Genomic DNA, 19,660 nt, shown 5'->3' with positions numbered 1-19,660 from the left:
CATCTAGAGCAGCTGTACAATAGAGATTATCATACCAAGAAATGAAGATACAATGCAGTATGCCTCTCTACTCCCAAATGAAAGATGGATGACTAATGAAACTGTTAAAAACATCTTGGCAATAGGATGTTGGACTCTCTGCCACTGTCCATACCTACAAGGTAAGGGTACACCTAAACAGCAGAATGATGGCCTTATGACTGTTTTTGAAGGACAATACTACAATATAATATGAGGAAAATCGGTGGAAGAGGGGATTTGGGGAATGGGAAGGTGAAATTCCTGATCCTATGGAACTGTATCACAAATTATTTAATAAATTTTTTAAGAAGTTAAAAATGTCAAAACTCTAATTATTAAAATTTTCTCTGACAACAGAGCACTCGACTGTAATTACTAAATACCAATATAAAACATACCAGTATGGTAGAGCACACTTTTGAAGTCCTATTTTTCTTTTTCAATTGAGCACAGTTGGTAACAGAAATTCTTTTCACCTTTTTCTCTCATTCTGTTGACCTTGTGACAATAACCATCAAAGCTAAGCATTGGTCTCCATTGTAACTACTTACTGGCATCAGGGGGTACTTCATGGTGCACTTTAATGTGATGTTAAAATTTTAATATGAGAGAGAAAGGAGAGCCAACTATCCTTGGCAATGTCAGTGAGTTAAAGAATTAGCTGCAACTTCAGGGGGAAGATAAAAAGAAAACATCTCAGGCTTTCCAACAGTACCCAGCCATTTGTGCTGACAGAAGTGAGGACTGGCTCCTGTCAGCCCTTTCAGAAGTGCACTTCAGGGTATTACTTTATTCTTTGGGCTTTGGTTTTACAAAATTAAGCCAAGAAGTGAATCTTTGCTTTTCTTTCACCTGCCATCTCTCTCTTATTTAAAAACAGTTCATGTTTCCTCAGTGCCTCTCTGAATTTCAAATGCTATGGATGCCACTCTAAATATCAGGGAAATGTTTTCATAAATAACACCAGTTGCTCAGACTTCCCTGGCACAGCCGTAAGAAAATCAAGGGCCTAGTTGGTTCTGGCTGGCAAGTGTCAGTTCTTGTGTAATCACGGATGTTAAGTTTTAAATTCCAATCCAATTCCCAATGTCATTTTAAAAAAGTGGATAATGAACCCTAAGAGGGACAGCTAGAGGTGGTCCTGATTTGTAATTTAAGTATGAGTAGTGACCTGAACTGGTAAAAAAAAAAAAAAAAAGAGAAAGTTCAGAACTTTGGGTTGGACTGCTGGCTCCTCTGCTCCATGCTGTGTGACTATGAGGGCATCATGCAACAGCCTCCATAGGGAATGAAGCACTGGGTGAGGCACTGGGCCTATATTAAATGAGATACTAAATACATATCCATTAGCACTCAATGATCAAAAGCTATTAAAAAGCACTCAACCAGGTCCAGTGCACTAGCCTAGCATCTGAAGTCCTCTCCTTGCACATGCCTGGGATCCCATTTGGGCACCTTTAGTGTCCAAGTGGCCCCGCATCCCATCTAGCTCCCTGCTCGCGGCCTGGGAAAGCAGTAGAGGATGGCCCAGAGCCTTGGGACCCTGCACCCAAATGAGAGACCCGGAGGAAGCTCCTGGCTCCTGGCTTCAGATCGGCTCAACTCTGGCAGTTGCAGCCATCTGGGGAGTGAATCAGCATACAGAAGATCTTCCTCTCTGTCTCTCCTCCTCTCTGTATATCTGACTTCCCAATAAAAATAAGTAAAATTTTAAAGCTCTCATCCGAAATTACTTTAGGTACTCCTTTTGATATTGCTATGAGGACCACTATGCATGTTTATTGTTAGGGCCACACCATTATTTAGGTCACTTAACTGTGAAAATCCAGAAGCACAAAGCACAACCAATTTGAAACTTTATTCCCATTACATGCATACAGTGAACACGGTTTTCAAAAGATGAAAAAAATGACATGGCCTAGCTACATAAGCAGTAGGTGGCAGAGCAGGCTCCTGAACTTTAGCTTATTCTCCCATTTATGTCCAAAAGCATTTTACTAGTCATTATTTATCCCTCAGTTGTATTCATTCATCTAGTAATGCAATATTGCATATTTAATTCTTTCTAGGCACTGTTTTAGGAACTGGAAACACAGAACTTTACAAAAGTCATAAAAATGTGACACTCCAGGCCGGGTGCAATAGCTCAATGGTGAAATCCTCACTTTGTAAATGCCAGGATCCCGAATGGGGGCAGGTTCTTGTCTCAGCTGCTCCACTTCCCACTCAGCTCCCTGCTGTGGCCCAGGAAAGCAGTAGAGGACGGCCCAAAAGTTTGAGACCCTCAGCCATCAGGAGATCGGGAAGATCTCCTGGCTTTTAGCTGGGTCACTTCCCAGATGGAAGTAAAAGCCAGAGCTGGGTAGGCTGAAGCCAGGATTCAGAGCCTAAATACTTGCCCACCTTCCACTATCTTCTCAGATTATTAGTAGCAAGATGGATTAGAAGCAGAACAGCTAGGACACTTGGCAAGCAGTGACCTAATCACTCTGCCACAAAGCCAGCTCTCAATTATTTGATTTTATAGATGTGAGGGGTGACTCCAACGTTAGCACTGATGATTGATAACACCCCTACTCTCACCCCGCTCCACGATTTTAGATCTACTGCAGCTTTAAACAGTTGCTTCCCTTAGGCTCCAGTTTGCTTAAGTGTCAGTTTCAGGCTCTTTAGTTCCATGCCCAATTTTGTTCCCTGACAGCCCTATCTACCAATCACTTATGGCCCTGTATCCCTGGCCCCTGCCTACTTCCACATCCACCAATCCCCATGACCAAGCACTCCCAGTATCCACCCCTATCCTATAAAAGCAAGCTCCCTTCCTTTGTCTCTTTCCCAGCTCTTGGCTCTCTTGATTCTTGGCTTGTCCAGCTCTCTCTCTCCCTGCAGGTCCCTCCTGTCACTACGGCAGGAGAACTCTCTCACTTCTCTCTCCTTGCTCTCTGCCTTCTCCCCGTTCGTGCTATCATCTTCCTCTGCTCTGCTTTCTCTCCCATTCCCGTGGCTGCCTTGCCTTCTGGAATAAAGCCGTTCCCCACAGCCACAACTCTTGCTGGAAAAAAAGACTTCCTGTGTGACTTGCCGCATCTGGTGTCTTGGATTAATGGCAAAAATTTCTAACATTAGGGGGAAAATGTCATACACTGTGTATGATTGTAATTCCCTTACCATTTCGCAGGTAACCATAGAAGCTTGACATATTCAAAATATCACTCCCTGGATTTTTCAGCTTATGAACAGACTCCATTTTGAAGGAACTGTTGAGGGAGGAAAGAGATTGAAATGATAGCATTAAAGATATAGGAAAAATACTAAAGAAAGTAAATTGATGATATAAGTGCATAACCAATTTAACACTTGCAGGAGTTGAACAGAAATGATTTTTGGAATCTTCCAATTAATCTCTTTTCTGCATATTATTTTCCTATTTTGCTTCAATAAAAAAACCTTAATTTCAGTTGAATTTCAGATACATTACCAGAATTATCTGTAATCTGCTTTGGGTCACAAGACTTCTGGCTAATGCAATAAGTTTTTGAAACCAAGAATGTTGACGTTTGTGCCAAAGGATTCTCCCCAGGTCTCATTAGTCTTTGCTCTGGCCCAATGTTTCAGTTATAGGAATTTTAGCTATTATCAGAGATGCATTCATGGGCTGACAGTAATTTTCTTAGAATTCGGCTAAGTAATGTTTCCCGTTGTTAACCATAAAAGGACTTTCCAGCTTTCACAACCAGAGGAAACTGTCAGTGAAATGCCACAATTTGTTGGAAGGATTTGGTGTGACAAATCCAATACACATTATTCTGATTTCTTGAAAAATACCCCTGCTCTGATAGTAGATCAAATCTGCAGTGACTGATTTAGGGAAGCAGTCTCAGATCCTGACACCTCCATTGCATAACTTATTTGTTTTAAGGGAGGATTTCTTAAAATAAAAAATCACGTAACTTGTGGCAAAATTTAAGGGCCATTTAATGAAAGGCACTGGAAAGCCCATACACTTGCTTAAAGGTACAGACAATGTCGTGTAAAAACAGGAAGAACAAACTCGGAATGAAAACCCCTGGCCAATAAGGACTAAATCTTTCACCTGCTCTGGGATACACAGTTAAGGGTGGGCGGGGGGCGCGGGAACACCTGCTCCAGCCCAGATTTTTAAGACTCTGAAGAAATGTTATTGATCATCCATCCTATCTACCACATTTTGTAAAATAGATAAGTAAGGTACAGAGAGACTAAGTGACTAGGCCATATTCATACAGCCGGTCTTAAGGAAGTCAAGGTTTAATCATGTCTTCAGCTGATGTTTTCTTTAAGCATACACTGATGTTATATAATTTTCCTAGCACTTGAAAGAAGGGAAAAGTAAACACTCATCTGAAGTTTGTAAAAGATTTAGAAGTTTAAGCAACAAAAAATGAACTTATATAACTGAGTCACAAAATTTACCAATCCCAGTTTTCTGATTATTAGAATCACTATGCAGAAATTGAAAATCTTACACACAAGCATAATAAGGCGAAGAGAAGCATAACATTGAATCCTTAACGCTCCATTTGGATTTCTACTAGACCATACGTTGCCTGAGGGAAGGAAGTCTACTACACCATGCTGGCACAGACACCTGTTGAACTCAGATCCTATCAAAGAATAGAAAGTTCAAGGACTACCTACTACCATGTAGTGGGCAGTCAGAGTATCTTTCCGAAAGGTTTTCAAATGCTTTCCTCTCATACTTGGCAATTCTCTTTACTCCACTTACACACACCATTGTTTCTCTCTTAAACCTCTATAATTTGCTTTCATTTCATTATATTTATCATGCCAGTGGGTTCCTATCTAAGTCAAACTTCTTTCTAAGTAATGTTTCCCGTTGATAGGTCAGTAAAGATGTTTTTAAGTTTTACTTGAGGTTTCTAAGTAAATACTTGGTGAGCTGTATTCAGTCTTGTAATTCTACAGTACAAAAAGGTAAATATGATCAAGACTTTAGTTAGGTTTTAGAATTAGACTGGTGCTGTGTTACGTTAACATTAAGGAACTAAATGACTGTTAGATTTGACACTTCTGTAAATCTTAATGCCCTCATCTATACAATGAGCAAAATAATAGTAGCTATATCCCTTTGTCATGCATATTAAATGAAGGCTTACACAGTGCATAGTAGATACTAAATACTAACACAAAGGCATTATTACTAAATTATGCTATCTACAAATAAATTCCTGGATAGTCTCTTCTATTTCAATATGTCAAAATACAAACTAGATCATGTTTTACAGGATAAAATTATCAAACTTTTATTGATATATACGCAACATTTCAATATAAGCATTTATGTAAATGTTCTTTGTTCATACTTAATTCACATTAAATATAATGAATTTCCAAGTGTCAATGTCTATATATATGTATGAATGGACGTGAATTTCAACACTGGTTGTATCAAAATAGTTATCTCTCAAACATATTTCCTAAGAATTTTCTGAAATATGGACACATGCATGTATGTATCTATCTCTTGATTCACTCGGTATCTTAACTTTTCTGGCAATACTACGAAAACAATGGATATTATACTCTCAAACAATAAAAAGAGCCATCTTCTATAAATAGTTGTAATTTCAGAAATCATTGTTTACCACCGAATGAGAAGAAATAACGGAAGGAAGTGAGCTCAATTAGATAACAAAGATAAATATTTTTTAACATTTCAAATTAGGTTGAAATCTCTATGCATGTCTTACCTGCCAGTTCCACAGGTCAATTCTAAAGGCATGTTAACTAATTTATTAATTAAAAATAGTTTGCTCAAAAAATAAGCTATAGTCTTCGATTCCCGCAAGGAATCACAATTATTTTCCAATTCTCTTGGTATTCCAACATGGTTTAGAAGAGTGGCTGAGTATTTATTTGACAGTTCCAAAACTTTTCTGGAAAATAAATTTACTCTCGAATGGTCTTTCATTATTTCAGTGTTGCATAAATCCCAGCCTGGCAGCATTAACGAGAAGTAATCTCTGTTTGAAGCAAGTCCTAGAGAAGCAGGACCTTGAAGCTTTAAAATATTGAGCTGCTTAATACAGAGATTATCTAGTTCTTTGTCCACTCCCCAAGGCAAAAGGCAGGACAGAAACAGTTTTGCTGTGTCTACAGTGAGGTTGGTATCAACTTTCCTTAACAGCTTAGGGTGCATCTTCTTGGAACACTTCATTTTCTTCTGCCTTTTCATGCCATCGTTTCCTTCAAAGATTGTGCTGATGTGATCTCCTTGGACCAGGTGTTCACCGACAGGCGTGGCTTGTGCCTCGGCAGGGAGGGGACTGCAGGCAGCTTTATTTCTTTTCATTGTCTTCTTCTCTGCTGTGCTCTTGGCTCTTCTTAGGATCTCATTATCATAGAATGAACTGGAACAGTCTCCATCTCTGAGTGGAGGCAGCAGAAGTTCAAGAAGGTTTTCCAGATCAAACAGAAGAACATAGAGGCCAACGTTACTCCATTTTGTCTTCACAGGCAGCACGTGGAAAGGTCCTGAGAGTGATGTGGCATCAGCCACCTAAGGAGAAAGCAAAAGATCTCCGTCTCAAAATCCTTCATTTCTATTTTTTTAAAAAAGTTATTTTATTAAGGGTTCCAAGTTAACTGCGTAGCATAAGAAGTAAGTACTCTTTAGCAGTATAGCCAAGAGCAAATATTTCCATCTTTTGCCTTGACTATATATATATTCCTTTGTAAATTAAACATCCTATATTCTAACAGACTGTGAAATACGTTTTTCTTCCTAAAAATTCAACCTTTCTTAATAAATGTGAAAAACTCCTTTGAAGGGAGATGGCATCAGATTGATATCCTTTGACACACGTTACTGTCACAAAGATGAACAAAGAAAGCATTGTTTGAAAATTACGGGGAAAAACAAAACAGCTGTAAAAATTTAGAAAGTATTTCAACAGGAATAGTTCTTCCAAGATTTTATACATATAAATCCATATGAGACTGCTTAAAAACAAAAGCAACTTACCTTGCAACTTGTGTTTGATTTTGTCCCAAAGATTGGTAGTGTGTTCCCATACTTCTATTATGTCCCTGTCTATTAATGAGGCCTTCACTGAGTAAACTATGAACCAAGGCCAACCTATTACATTCTACCTTCTTTGTGTCTTGTTTTTCTTAACAGCTGTCATCACCTTACACTACATTAAAAATTTGTTCATTGTACGTTTTTCTCCTTCAACATTCAAGTTCCACTTTGTAGTAGTTGTGCATGGTGTCTGCTCCCCATGCAAAAAATAAGATCCTGCTACATGGCATTAAAATGCTTAATGAAAAATAGGCTAAATAAATACTTGTTACATTAAATTATTGGCATGAACAATGGACTACCATGTATATATTTTAAATGATGTTGTAAGTTACATCAATTGGTAAGGGGGAAAAGGTGTCTGATTAAGCAGCAAAAATAATACCTAAGGTTGGAAAGTTAGGTGTCTATGTACGAATATATAGATATTTTAAAAATACTGACACATGTGTGTATGCAAATACATAAATCCATATATGTATAGAAAATACATATTTACATATGCACAAATGTATATTTGTGTGTGTGTTTGTATAATCTTATATGGAGACAGAGAGATAGAAGAGTCAGAAAGGACGTGTACCAAAATGTGAAAATTAATTAGGAAGAAGGAAATAGATTTATTTCACTTGTAGTTTAAAAATTTTATGGTTTTTAAATTTGGTTTCCTGAAAACGCTTACAGTGATGATATTTTACTTTAAAATCATAAAAAGAAAGTTTAAAAGACAAACCACTAAACTTATGAACTGTAAAAATCAAAATGAATAAATTATAAAAACATTTTTACAGCAATAAGAACAGGCAAGGGTTACTAGAAATAAGTCACTAAAAATAAGACTAGCATATAAATATAAAATGGGCAGAGTTGCATAGAAAATCAAAAAAAAAAATTTAAATTAAAAAATAGAAAAATCGTTTCTCCATATAGTGTCAAAAATTGAAATGAGGATGATAATATCAATCACTACCTATTAAGTAGGCAGATAGGAATTCTTAAATTACTTTATCTTGCAACGCTTAATTAACACATCAAATATTTAGTCTTTTTACTATTATGAAGGCAACATCATAAATGTTAAATGCTTAGAAACATGGACAAAACGACAGTTTCATTAGGCATAAGTATGCCAAAACCAGAGACTACCCTATTATCTGCAGAAAATAAAGCAATAATAAAATACCTTAGAAATATAAATAATGCAAATCAAAGTCCTACAATATATTCCATAGCATGTACAACACATGTGAACCTCTTCACACAGTGCTGAACAAGGAGCCAGAAACACAATTAACTCCTGATGATTTCATTCCCGTTAATTCAAAAGCACAGACAAAAACAGAATGACGTGGCTTGGAATTTGTGCACCAAGTTTACAAAGGCAGCGATTGACTTTGGAGGGCACCAAAAACAGTTTGTTTCCAAGGCACATGGGTATTTTATCTTTAACTATGTGCTAATTATATGGATGCTTTCTGACAATTCATTAAGTTTTTAATTTTATATGAATTACACATTTTATGGTAATTAAATAAAGCCAACAAATGCAATAGTAAAATTAACAAAGTACCATAATTCAGTTTAAAAATAGAAAGTATATCTCCACCATTAGATAACCAGTGTTTTGTGTTTAGCATTGATGATTCCTTGATTTCGGATAATGTCATAACCTCAAATATATATTACTAACTGACCTGTTTCATGAACAAGGTTTTGATTTTCATATAAATGCTAATTATTTTAATGGTTTTCCTTTATTTCCATTATCATCAAATATTACACTTGTGAGACTCATTTATCAATGATAACTACAGTTCTCTCATTTCTGTTATTATGGCATACGACACAATATTGTAAATAGTTATTCATTTCTTTAAATAGACATTTCTTTTTTCACGTAGTGAGTATTAGCTTGACAGGACTTGCAGAGCTTATGTGCAAAACTCCGTGGCATGACACTGATCCTTCACAGGACCTGTGCACCTTCAATTCGAGGAGATTCTCCTAAATATTTTCTCAAGTGATAGTACCAGTTTGTGATCTCAGCACCACTCTGTAGTCCCCATTGTTCGCCTTCCTGATGAACACAGGCTTTCCTACTTAAGCCAAAATGGGGAACAAAAACTGGTGGACTTTCTCGTTTGAATTTCAATTCTTTAATTATTTCTTTTAAGTCAGAGGGTTAACAGTGTGTTGTGTTTTTTATGTATGTTCTATAAAATACATACTTTCTGTTTTTATAACTTTCCCTTACCATACTAATTTTATGAATTACATATTTATTTGGAAATAACCTTTTACTGGTTATGTGGTCCAAATATTAACTCTTTATTTGTAGCTTGTCACAATTTTTTTTGTGTTTTCTTTAATGCTCTTAAATTTAGGAAATATTTATTTTAAAGATTATACTTCACATATTTTTCATTTAATAAAGAAAACTTACTAAAAAAGAATTACCATATTTTTTAAATTACTGTTTTATACAATTTTTAAATTTTGTTTTACATTTTTGTATTTAGTTTTTAATGGGGAATCATTCTCATGTGTTTGTTTTGATATTCAACCCCTCAGGATTTATCCTTTTTTCATTGATCTTTGTCACCTAGGGCATTGATTAATTTGTCTGTTGCTACACAGTGTACAGTACAATAGTGTTAGAAGAAGACATTACCATCTGACTTATAAGTTTTTCTATCTTAGTCTATCTCTGATCTTTCACTCATACAAACTTGAAAACAAATTTGTGAAATTCTGGATTACGTCTCCTGTTTAGACAATATTTAATTTTTGGCAGGTTTTACACCTGTTCAAAGAGGATTTCTTCATTCTATATATATGTATATATATATATATATACTCTCAGTAAGTGCTTAAGTTTCATTTCATCAGTATTTTTGTCGTCTCCTTTACTTCTTTTTACAGGCTTGTCAGTTTGACACTCTTTGCAAAGAAATGATTTTAGCTTTGCTTCTTTCTCACTAGAATGTTTTTCTTGAGAGTTCTTATGGGCACGCAACTTTAGTTCTGTTTTCTCCCCACATTTTCAAAGTACTCTTCTGTGATTTCTGGCTTCCTGGGTGTAGTCAAGAAGTCAGCTGCTGGTCTAACTGTCACTCCATCTGGCTTTTTTTTTTCTCTCACTTTTTATAGATCCCGTTGTCGTTAATACTCTGCAGCTTTGCTGTGACTCTTCCAGCTTTGGATGCTGACCCCAATCCTGCCTTCTGGACAAATGTTCCCTCCCATCTTTTGTTAATTTTGTGAAGTGGTCAGACTAATCTTTTGGAATATTTTCTCTCCCTACCTTTTATCCCCATATGGGACTCTGATTAGGTATTTGACAGAGGCTCTATCCTCTTTCCTGTTTTTCTTCCTCTTAGCCTCTTTGTGTCTCACGCCAGAAAATCTTCCCGGTTGTTTTTATTCTCACCTCTCTCTCACATGCCATGAAACTTGCTCACTGAGTTTCCGATTTTCATTTTTACATTTTCAATTTTCCAGAAGTTTACTTTGGCCATTAACACCCAGCCCTCCTCCACCCGCCCACCCCCACACACAAACACAGTTCACTTTTATAGGCAGTTATTTCTTACATTTTAAAATGTTTATATCTATAATTAAAACTCCCAAAATCTTTGTGGGTATGACATTTGCTGTTTAGTTTTGCCGATTTTTCCCGTTTCTTCGTATGTTTTATACAAGTGTGCATGTGTGTGTTTGAAATTTTAGAGTCCTGTGAGACTCAGGTTGAAGGTGAAGTATTCAAGTAAAAATGTGGTTTTTAATTACTAGGTAAGTAAACATACTACCAGTAAGACTGCCTTCTGCATAAAGGCTTTCTACGTAGCATTTTCTCCATAAAAGGTGTTCATTACTTTGATGTAAGTATGAATTCTGATCCCTGGATTATGGTTATCAATTCTCAGGTAAAAGTGCTTGTCTCATCCATCTGGAGTAAAGCAAAACAATGGTCAATGTTTTTAGTGTCTCCTTTTGAGGAACGTGGTTCTAACTTTGGTTTACTTTGTTACTCAACATGCGGTTCTTATTGATAATGGATTTATGCAATAGCCCCAGTCCAATGTCCTGTCACTGGCCTGGGCCTTCTTACTCTGAGTACCTATGCAGTGTTTACAACCGAACTGAATAATACCCAGAAATTAGCTTTTCTTTTCTCCCAACCTGCCTTGAACTGTGCTCAATGTTTTTCTTATCTATAGCAGTTTCCTTAAATTTATTAACACATATATTTTTTTAAAGATCACTTTCAAAAATAATTTGTCCTATGTTTTTAAAGAATTGAGTAAGACTTATGTTCAGACTATTAGTCCACAAATAGAAATGTTTCTAACAGTGTTAAAAATGAAGATAACAAAATGATACCCACATATACTGCAGGATGATTATATATATGTATCTATTTTATATGAGGCATTTAACAATGCTTAACCGTAATCTGATGCCTACTTGCCCTAAAAATGTTGTACAAATATTCAGATTTCATGTGATTATATGAAAAAGGATATTCATTGCAGAAGTTTCTATATCAACAAGCTGAAAACAGTTTGAATCTCCTAAAAGAAACATGTGGCTATATATGCTGTACAATACGCATGCAGCTACCTAATATGCTATTATATTGAAAAATCTCTTGGTAAAATATATTTTATGGCAAAAAACTTCACAATTAATGTTGGTAAAAATATAAATTTTCCAAATCATATCACTTTCACAAAGTTGCAAATATCTTTTTTGTAAGATGTAATTATTCATTTGAAAGAATCACAGGAAGATGGCCCATCTGCTGGCTCCCTCCCCAGATGACTCCAATGCTGAAGACAGGAGTCAGGAATTTCTTTAAGGTCTCTCACGTGGATGGCAGAAACCCACATATATGATCCATCGTCTACTGCTGCTCCAATGCCACTGACAGGGAACAGCAGAGCTTGCCAACACCAGAACTAGTGCCTCCATGAGATGCTATAGCTGTCAGTGGCAGTTTTACTTGTTGTGCTATAATACTGGCTTTAGTTCCAGCTTTCTTAATATCTCCTTTTGAATACATACACTTTTAAGATGTCTATAAAATCTGAAATTGTGTCATATTAAAAATAACTTTTTAAAAAAGCAATAAAAATTTCTCGAAGACACTGTCAACAGTAGATTTAGATAATTCTAATTTGTACCTCCAAAGAGGAAAAACATTAATTCTATTAAATTTAAGTGGATGAGCACAGAAAGACAAGCTCCTCGTGAACTCATTCATAAGTAGAATCTAAAGAAGTCACTTTATTGGGAATTTAAAATACAGTGGTAGTTATCAGAGACTGGCAAGAGTAGCCAGGAAAGAGAGATGGGAAATACTGATTAATGGGCACTGTAATGGGATTAATTCTGCTTAGATCAGATTATGACGTTCTGAACTCAACTGCACAGTATGACAACTAGAGGTACCAATAATATACTGAGTATTTCTCTAAAGAAAAAAAAAAAACTAGAAGAAAAAATTGGAATGGTTTTACGCTAGAAAAAACCAAATGTTTAATGAGAAAGATATGCACACCCTAACCAGGGGAATATGGACATGTGGGAAATGTGCAAATTTTTATTTCTGCTGCTGGTTTGAACTATTAAATTAATTTAAAAGATCAAAAACACAGAAATCAAAGGTGGGGTGGTTCAACACTGCTGAGTGTTCATTTCATGTGAGACTCTGGTGGACCCTAGCTGAGAACAATCTTTTCCAGAGACCCGTGGCAATCTGTGTCCAGAGTTTAAAAAATATTCAGTACTTGCTTTGTAATTCAGATGTTTCTTCCTATATTACGTTCTTCAAAGTCAGCATGCTGGTTCTACTTTTTGGACTACTCCTGGTTTCCTTCATTCAACATTCATTCAAAGGGTTCTGGATGAGTGTCTACTAAGCACAGCATGAGGGAGTAAGGAACAAGACTCAACATCCTGCACAAATGCACCTCATCCTCTGCAGTGGGGGAACTGAGACAACACGCCAATTAATCCATGTCAAGCTGCATGAGGGCAAGGCAAGTGCAAATACTAAGAAGTGTGAGATACGAATGAGGTACCCCCAATTCTGTTTTGAGAACACAAGAAGTCTAAGCAGACACAACAAAACTTGAGATCACAATGATTTAGGATTGATGAACTACATGTACATGGGTGACAAAATATTCCAGACAAACAGCCTAAAAGACCCTGAGAATATGTGTTATAGAGCAGGGATGATCCTTGAACAGGGTATTTAAGCAAGCAAGCAAGTCACCTACTCATCAGTGGCAGCTGTGGTTTCCTCTGGATTCAATAGTTAATCAGCTGTGCTGAAGGCAGGGTCCCTTGCTCCTATGCACTTTTTTTTTTATTGTCTTTTTTTTGTTGTTAAATTTATTCATTAATTACGTTGTGTTGTAATTACATAGAATCTGGGATTCTCCCCCCCACCCTTCCCCCATGGTGGGTTCCTCCACCCCGCTGCATAACCATAGTTCAAGTTAAGTTGAAATTCCCTCCCTGCAAGTATTTGCCAGGCATAGAGTCCAACATCCCATAGTCCAGACAAGTCCAACTACTTATTGGGAAGACCCTCTCTGGTCTGAGGGCAGAGTCAGCAGAGTATCTTCCCGGTCAAATAAAAGCACTAATATACCATCTGCAACAATTAACATCATTATGGAATTAATTGACATGGTATTGAGCAGTCAACATGTTAAAAATAAATGCAATTTCTTAACCACTTTCTGTGACCCCCCCCATTCACAGTTCAATTTTAGTTAATATACTACAAATGACATAATATCCATAACATAACATGATATGCTTAACATCATATTATATTAAATTAAGGCAAACATGTGGTATCTAACCTTTTGGGATTGGTTCATTTCCCTTAGCATTATGGTTTCCAGTTTGGCCCATTTGGCCACAAAGAACTGCATTTTGATTTTTTTAATAGCTGAGTAGTATTCCATGGAGTAGATGAACCATAGCTTTCTTATCCAATCCTCTGCTGATGGGCATTTTGGTTGTTTCCATGTTTTTGCAATTACTGATTGTGCTGCTATGAACATAGGAGTGCATGTTGGTTTCTCATAAAACAAGTGTTCTGGATATATTCCTAGGAGTGCTATAGCTGGGTCATATGGTATGTCGAATTTGAGTTGTTTGAATGTTCTTCATACTGATTTCCATAGAGGCTGTACCAATCTGCAGCCCCACCAGCAGTGGAGTAGGGTTGCTTTTTCCCCGCAACCTCGCCAGCAAGTGTTGTTGGTGTTTTTCATGTGTTTCTATGCACTTTTGCTTCCCTAAACCTGTTACCTTTTCTGGTCTCAGCTTCCAGATCTCCCCAGTTACTGTGTCAATCAAAACCATGATCCTGACTCCAGCAATATGTCACAGTCCATCTTCTTCTATTGTGATCCGCACAGTCCATACACATATGGGCCCATTCCAGGACTGTAGATAAGCACTCTGAATTTCCTTTCTATGATAATTAATTTCTGTATTTGAAAAACACAGTTACAGTAGAAAAGCAGGAGACAAATCTAGCTTCCTTCGGCTGTTTCATCTCTCACGTGGCTGATGGGACTTGGCCAAGCTGAAGCCAGGAGCCAGGAACTCCATCCTGGTCTCCCATCTGGCACAGGAACTCGATTACTTGAGCTGTTAGAGGCTCCCTGCCAAGTATATTAGAAGGAAGCAGGACTAGAAGTAAGGCGTATCAGACACCCAAGCTATAGAAGAGGCAGGCATTCCAAGCAGCAGCTTCATCCTCTGGGCCATACTGCCCATCCCCACAAATCCTAACTTTCTAACCCAAAATATGGTCCCCTTGCTTCAGAAACAACTGAATATTCACATTATTTTTAAAACACAAATGTTTCGTCAACTGTATTTAACACATGACAAAATCAGGATCAGTTTCAAGAAAAGTCAATTAGTTTATAAGTATTAACTATTGCTATATTTTCACATACCAAAATGATTAAATATAATTGTATCTTGTCATCACCCTTTGAAATTTTATGAACAATATAGAGTTTTGTTACCAAAGGGCCATGAAAAACATTATCACTGTTTTGGGCATAGGCTACATAAAATACTGATAATGGATGTAATACTAATTTTTTACATTTTATAGGTTGAGCATGCATGCTCTTCAGCAATATTTGGTAAACACTGTACTAAATCTTATTTATATGTTACATGTGTACAATATATTTTTCAGACAACATTCTGTTAAAACATGCTAAATCATGACTAAATGGTATAAAAATATAAACATACAAATTCTAGAGTGATAATATATATTTAAGACATCATTTTAATAAAAGTGGTTTGGGAATTTCTACCCATCTTGTTACAACAGGAAAACCGAACATAAGTAATTTAAAAATTAATTTTTTTTCATTCAATCTATGCTAATGCTGAAATGTGAAGGCTAAATGTAAATTTCAAGATACTGGTTCCCAAGTTACTTATAGAAGAGTCAATAACCGCTTCATCTGTAATTCCCCATCAAGTGCTTTCCAGGGTTCATATACTTGGATAAAGTGCTGGCATTTCCCCTAACATAACATGGAATTTAGTCCTACTCTCTCTGAAGTTAAGCATGGGGCAAAGAGAGGAAATATTGTCCCCAACCAAGACAGCCAGAGGGTAAGCTTGCTAAAGGACAATCCATTCTAACCTCTGAACTTTGGAGAGGCTGGAAAATAAAATAATGCTGATGCATCTACATGTGAATGCTGTAAGCAGCAGGTGGGGAGTAGAAGAGGCACACAGGGCTGAGTTCTTTGTCTCAAGTGCAGAGACATTGGGAAAAGCTACTGAGTCAGAAAGTCTGCAAGTAGAATCCCAGATGGCTAGCGGACAAAAATTATTCCTCGGCTAGATAAAAAAACCCAGAGTCAATGCCAAGAAAATCCTAAGCCAACACTGCAAAAACTCAAACTTGAACTAACTCAATCAGCATACGAGAAGGGAAAATAAAACAACCAAAAATGTTTTAAAAAGGGAAAAAAATGTGGTAGGTCTGAAGGTGCAACTCTACCACCTTTATTTTAAAAAAAACAACAACTATTGATTTATTTTCTTTTTCATTCATTCTACTATGTTCAGTTTGTGCCGCTTTCATTTCTATTTGATTCAGTAAGGAAAACTGGTTAAAGGAGATGGTTCCACTCCCTGCCTTTGAAGGTGGAAATGCACTTTCTAACAACGTGTTCTGATAAAACTTCCCTCTCAAAACATATTGGCTCCCCCACTGAGTTTGTTATGAAAGGATTTGACCTGCCCAACCCACCACAACTGCCAAATACACTAGGTAAAGCTGATGCTTCAATAGACCCCCATCTTCTCACATTTTCTGACTTTGTACAATACGTTTATACAAAGGAAAGTTTGTTCTGTTTAAAAGAATGAAACACTGTACTAGAGTCAAACACAGCAAATTAAGATCATTAAACTAGAAAATACATACAACTCATCAAAAATGATGTAGGAAAAATTCAGAATATGGCTGCTAAAATAATTCAGCTACTTATCTGTGTTAGAGAATGAGAAATTTACAAACTGTCTAACCTGACTGCTGCTTAAATTAAGGCAGTGAGCGAAATCAAAGAAGTGAAAGGATTTGTTCAAATGCACCCATTTGGCAGATGGTTAATAAGAGTCTTTCCAGTTATTCTCTCGATAATATTATTCATTTAAAATTCTTCAAAGAATGGAATAGCATTTCCTTTTTTTAAAATTTTTACTTAATTTTTTATTAGCATTTCCTTTTTATTATTTCTAAGATATATAAAGGTCGTCATTAATTGGGCTTTCATTCTGTGAAATGCTATATTCACTGAGCTCTATAAAGAAGAAAAGCTGATGCCAGTGCTGAGGCTTGGTGAAAAAAGCCTTGGTGTGTAGCACTGTGTGGGTTTTGTTACAAACCCTATTGGCTCCACTTTCAATCCAGCTCCTTGCTAATGTGCCTGGGAAGGCAGTGGGGGATGGCCCAAATACTTTGGGCACTACACCCACATGGGGACCTGGAGAAACCTCCTGGATCTTGGCTTTGGCCTGAGGGAGTAAAAATGGAAGATCTCTCTCCCTCTCTGCCTGTCTCTCCTTTCCTGTTTCTGTTACTCTTACCTTTCAAGTAAATAAATCTTTAAAAACAAATACAAAAAACAAAAACAAACAAAAAAAACAGCTGACATCAGAAGCAAGTATTCACTAGTGAAAGGATCACTTACAAAATTAATTTGTAAATATCCCTTTCTTTTTAACATAATGATCTATCTCCTTCCCTTAGTCAACACTAATTATGAAGTTATGCGATTTGGTTGCAAAACTGGTAGAAGAAATACTGTAAAAGATCATCTTTGTGGGACAGCACGCTTAGCCACTCTGTTGTTCCAACACCCCTTTTGTGCACTGAGAGTTCAAAAGATATGCTTGAACCCAGTCTTGTAAGTCAGCAACAAGGACATTCAATCACTGGTGCCTCACCAAATAACATATCCTGCTAGATCATAATTAGGATTTTATATTTTATTGTAATCATGTTTGTGTTAAAAAGGTTCAAAATTTCTAGACCTTCACCAAATTAAAGAGAAGTATACTGAAAAGTCATAAAAGTTTCTAATGTTGAATCATCAAAGGGATGTTACTTGTGATCTGAGACATGCTTATTAATCCATGCCATTGCTCTACCAAGAAAGTATACCCCGTCTTTTAACACCCTTGTGCAACAAAATTCTGTCAGCCTTCCTGTGGAACTCATCTTTTCCTTCTCTTCCTGGACGTCTTCTCTTGCTTCAATGCCTCTCATACCACATCCTCTACTTTCCATTTTATTGTGCATTCACTCACTCATCATTTGTTTACTAAGCACCCATCCTGTATGTGCTGGATGCTGTGACACACGTGGAAGTCTGCATTATGAGCCAGACAGACACAATCTCTGAAGCATGCAGTTTGCAGCCTAATTCATCCTACTCAAATTCTTCTCCAACATCCTCATCACATTGAACAATGTGACTATTGGCACTGTTGCCTGATTCTTTTGCTATTAACTGTCCTGACCTTATGTCCTTCCTGACGGACACACCTGTTACTCTTACGTTGAGAATGATGAAACATCTTTCTACAGAAAGCCTGTTCTCACCACAACTCATCTCCCCCATGAGATCTCCCTCCACAACTTCTTCCAGCTACTTCTAGATGGAACCCCGCCTTCTTTTTGCTCTTTAAGCCCTGTCAATTTTATCTTCCAACTTCAATCTTTTGATTCATTGAATACATAAGTATCATTATTATTCTGCCATTCCATTCTCCAGCAGGCAGAACATGGCGCAAACATCAAGCATTGTATCACAAAGTTTTGTTTTACTAAGAATATATTACTTGGGAGAGATCTGTAGAAGAATGCATGCAACCTTACAGTGCCAAACAAGTTTCAACTGCATAACGATTGAGAGTCAGCATAATGGCTTCATGACATTTTCCCTGCAATGACTTGAGGATGCCAGTCCACGTCTTCAGCAAATTTTCGAAGTGTTTATTTACACACTTCCAATTAAGGTAATTTGGAATTCAGGCTTTGGACAGTAGTCCTACCCATTTCTGTAAGTTCACCTTTACATTCTGTGTGATTAGAAAAGTTCATGTAAGAAGCTCACCTAAAAAAAAAAAATAATAAATGTCTCAGAACACCAGCCCATTTAAGTGCCCAATCACAGGGACAAGCCTAAGTCAGCCTGCTCTCTTAACAGTCTACCTTCAGCGACACTGGGTTCTCCTCCGCCACGGCTTCAGTCAGGATGCCTGAGTCCTGGTCTATTTCAATGCCCTGAATTTGAACCATGTCTTCTAAAAGTCTTACTAGCACAGAATTTGGAGTAGTTTTGAAAACAGTAGTTACTTCTCTTTAGCAAAGCCATCTCTTTACAGATGACAAATAAAAGATGTTTTCTACATCTTCTCTATCTAATATGGCTAAACTCAGGGAATTTTTTTCTGGTTCTTCCAAAACTTACTTAAAATGTGCCTAGTATAGTGGCACTGTAGATTAACATGCTCTTGTGACACCAGTATCCCACGTCCAAGTGATGGTTCAAGTCTAGGTTGCTCTGGGAAGGCAGCAGGTGACAGCTTATGTGTTTATATGGTGCCACCCATGTAGAATACCAGGATGCTGTTCTTGGCTTCTGGTTCTGGCCTGACCAACCCTGGCGATTATGGATATTTGGCAAATAAATCAACAGTTCACAGGTCTCTCTTTCACCCTCTAACTAGTTGCTCTGCCTTTTACAGGAAGAAATCTTAAGAAGAAGAAGAAATGGAATTCAGAGTAAGAAGATATATACCTTTAAAGTGGTGGTTAAATTGTTAGACTATGCTCAAGTATGATGCTTTAAAACACATCCCATAACTGTGAGCATCCCTGTTACTATGTTTTCAAACCACTGAAGAATTTAGCATCTTTTCTAATGTTTATCATTCTGATAACAGAAAATTTAAATTGCTGGTTTAAGTGAAAAC

General features: G+C 36.9%; 1 protein-coding gene across 3 annotated transcripts in view; it reads right to left on the bottom strand.

Annotated features, from left to right (window-relative positions):
* WDR72 (WD repeat domain 72) overlaps nt 1–19,660 on the bottom strand; it is a 225,371-nt gene that overhangs the window by 88,956 nt on the left and 116,755 nt on the right. For all 3 annotated transcript variants that reach the window (XM_058665341.1, XM_058665339.1, XM_058665340.1), the window contains 2 exons: nt 5,772–6,580; nt 3,190–3,278 (listed from right to left, as the gene is read on the bottom strand). In XM_058665341.1, the coding sequence (XP_058521324.1) occupies nt 3,190–3,278; nt 5,772–6,580 (898 nt within the window). The remainder of the gene's footprint in view (nt 1–3,189; nt 3,279–5,771; nt 6,581–19,660) is intronic.

Source organism: Ochotona princeps, chromosome 6, assembly GCF_030435755.1.
Source record: "Ochotona princeps isolate mOchPri1 chromosome 6, mOchPri1.hap1, whole genome shotgun sequence".
In the NCBI taxonomy this organism is placed as follows: domain Eukaryota; kingdom Metazoa; phylum Chordata; class Mammalia; order Lagomorpha; family Ochotonidae; genus Ochotona; species Ochotona princeps.
Note: the sequence above shows the minus strand (reverse complement) of the source record. Positions and strands in the feature narration are given on the sequence as shown.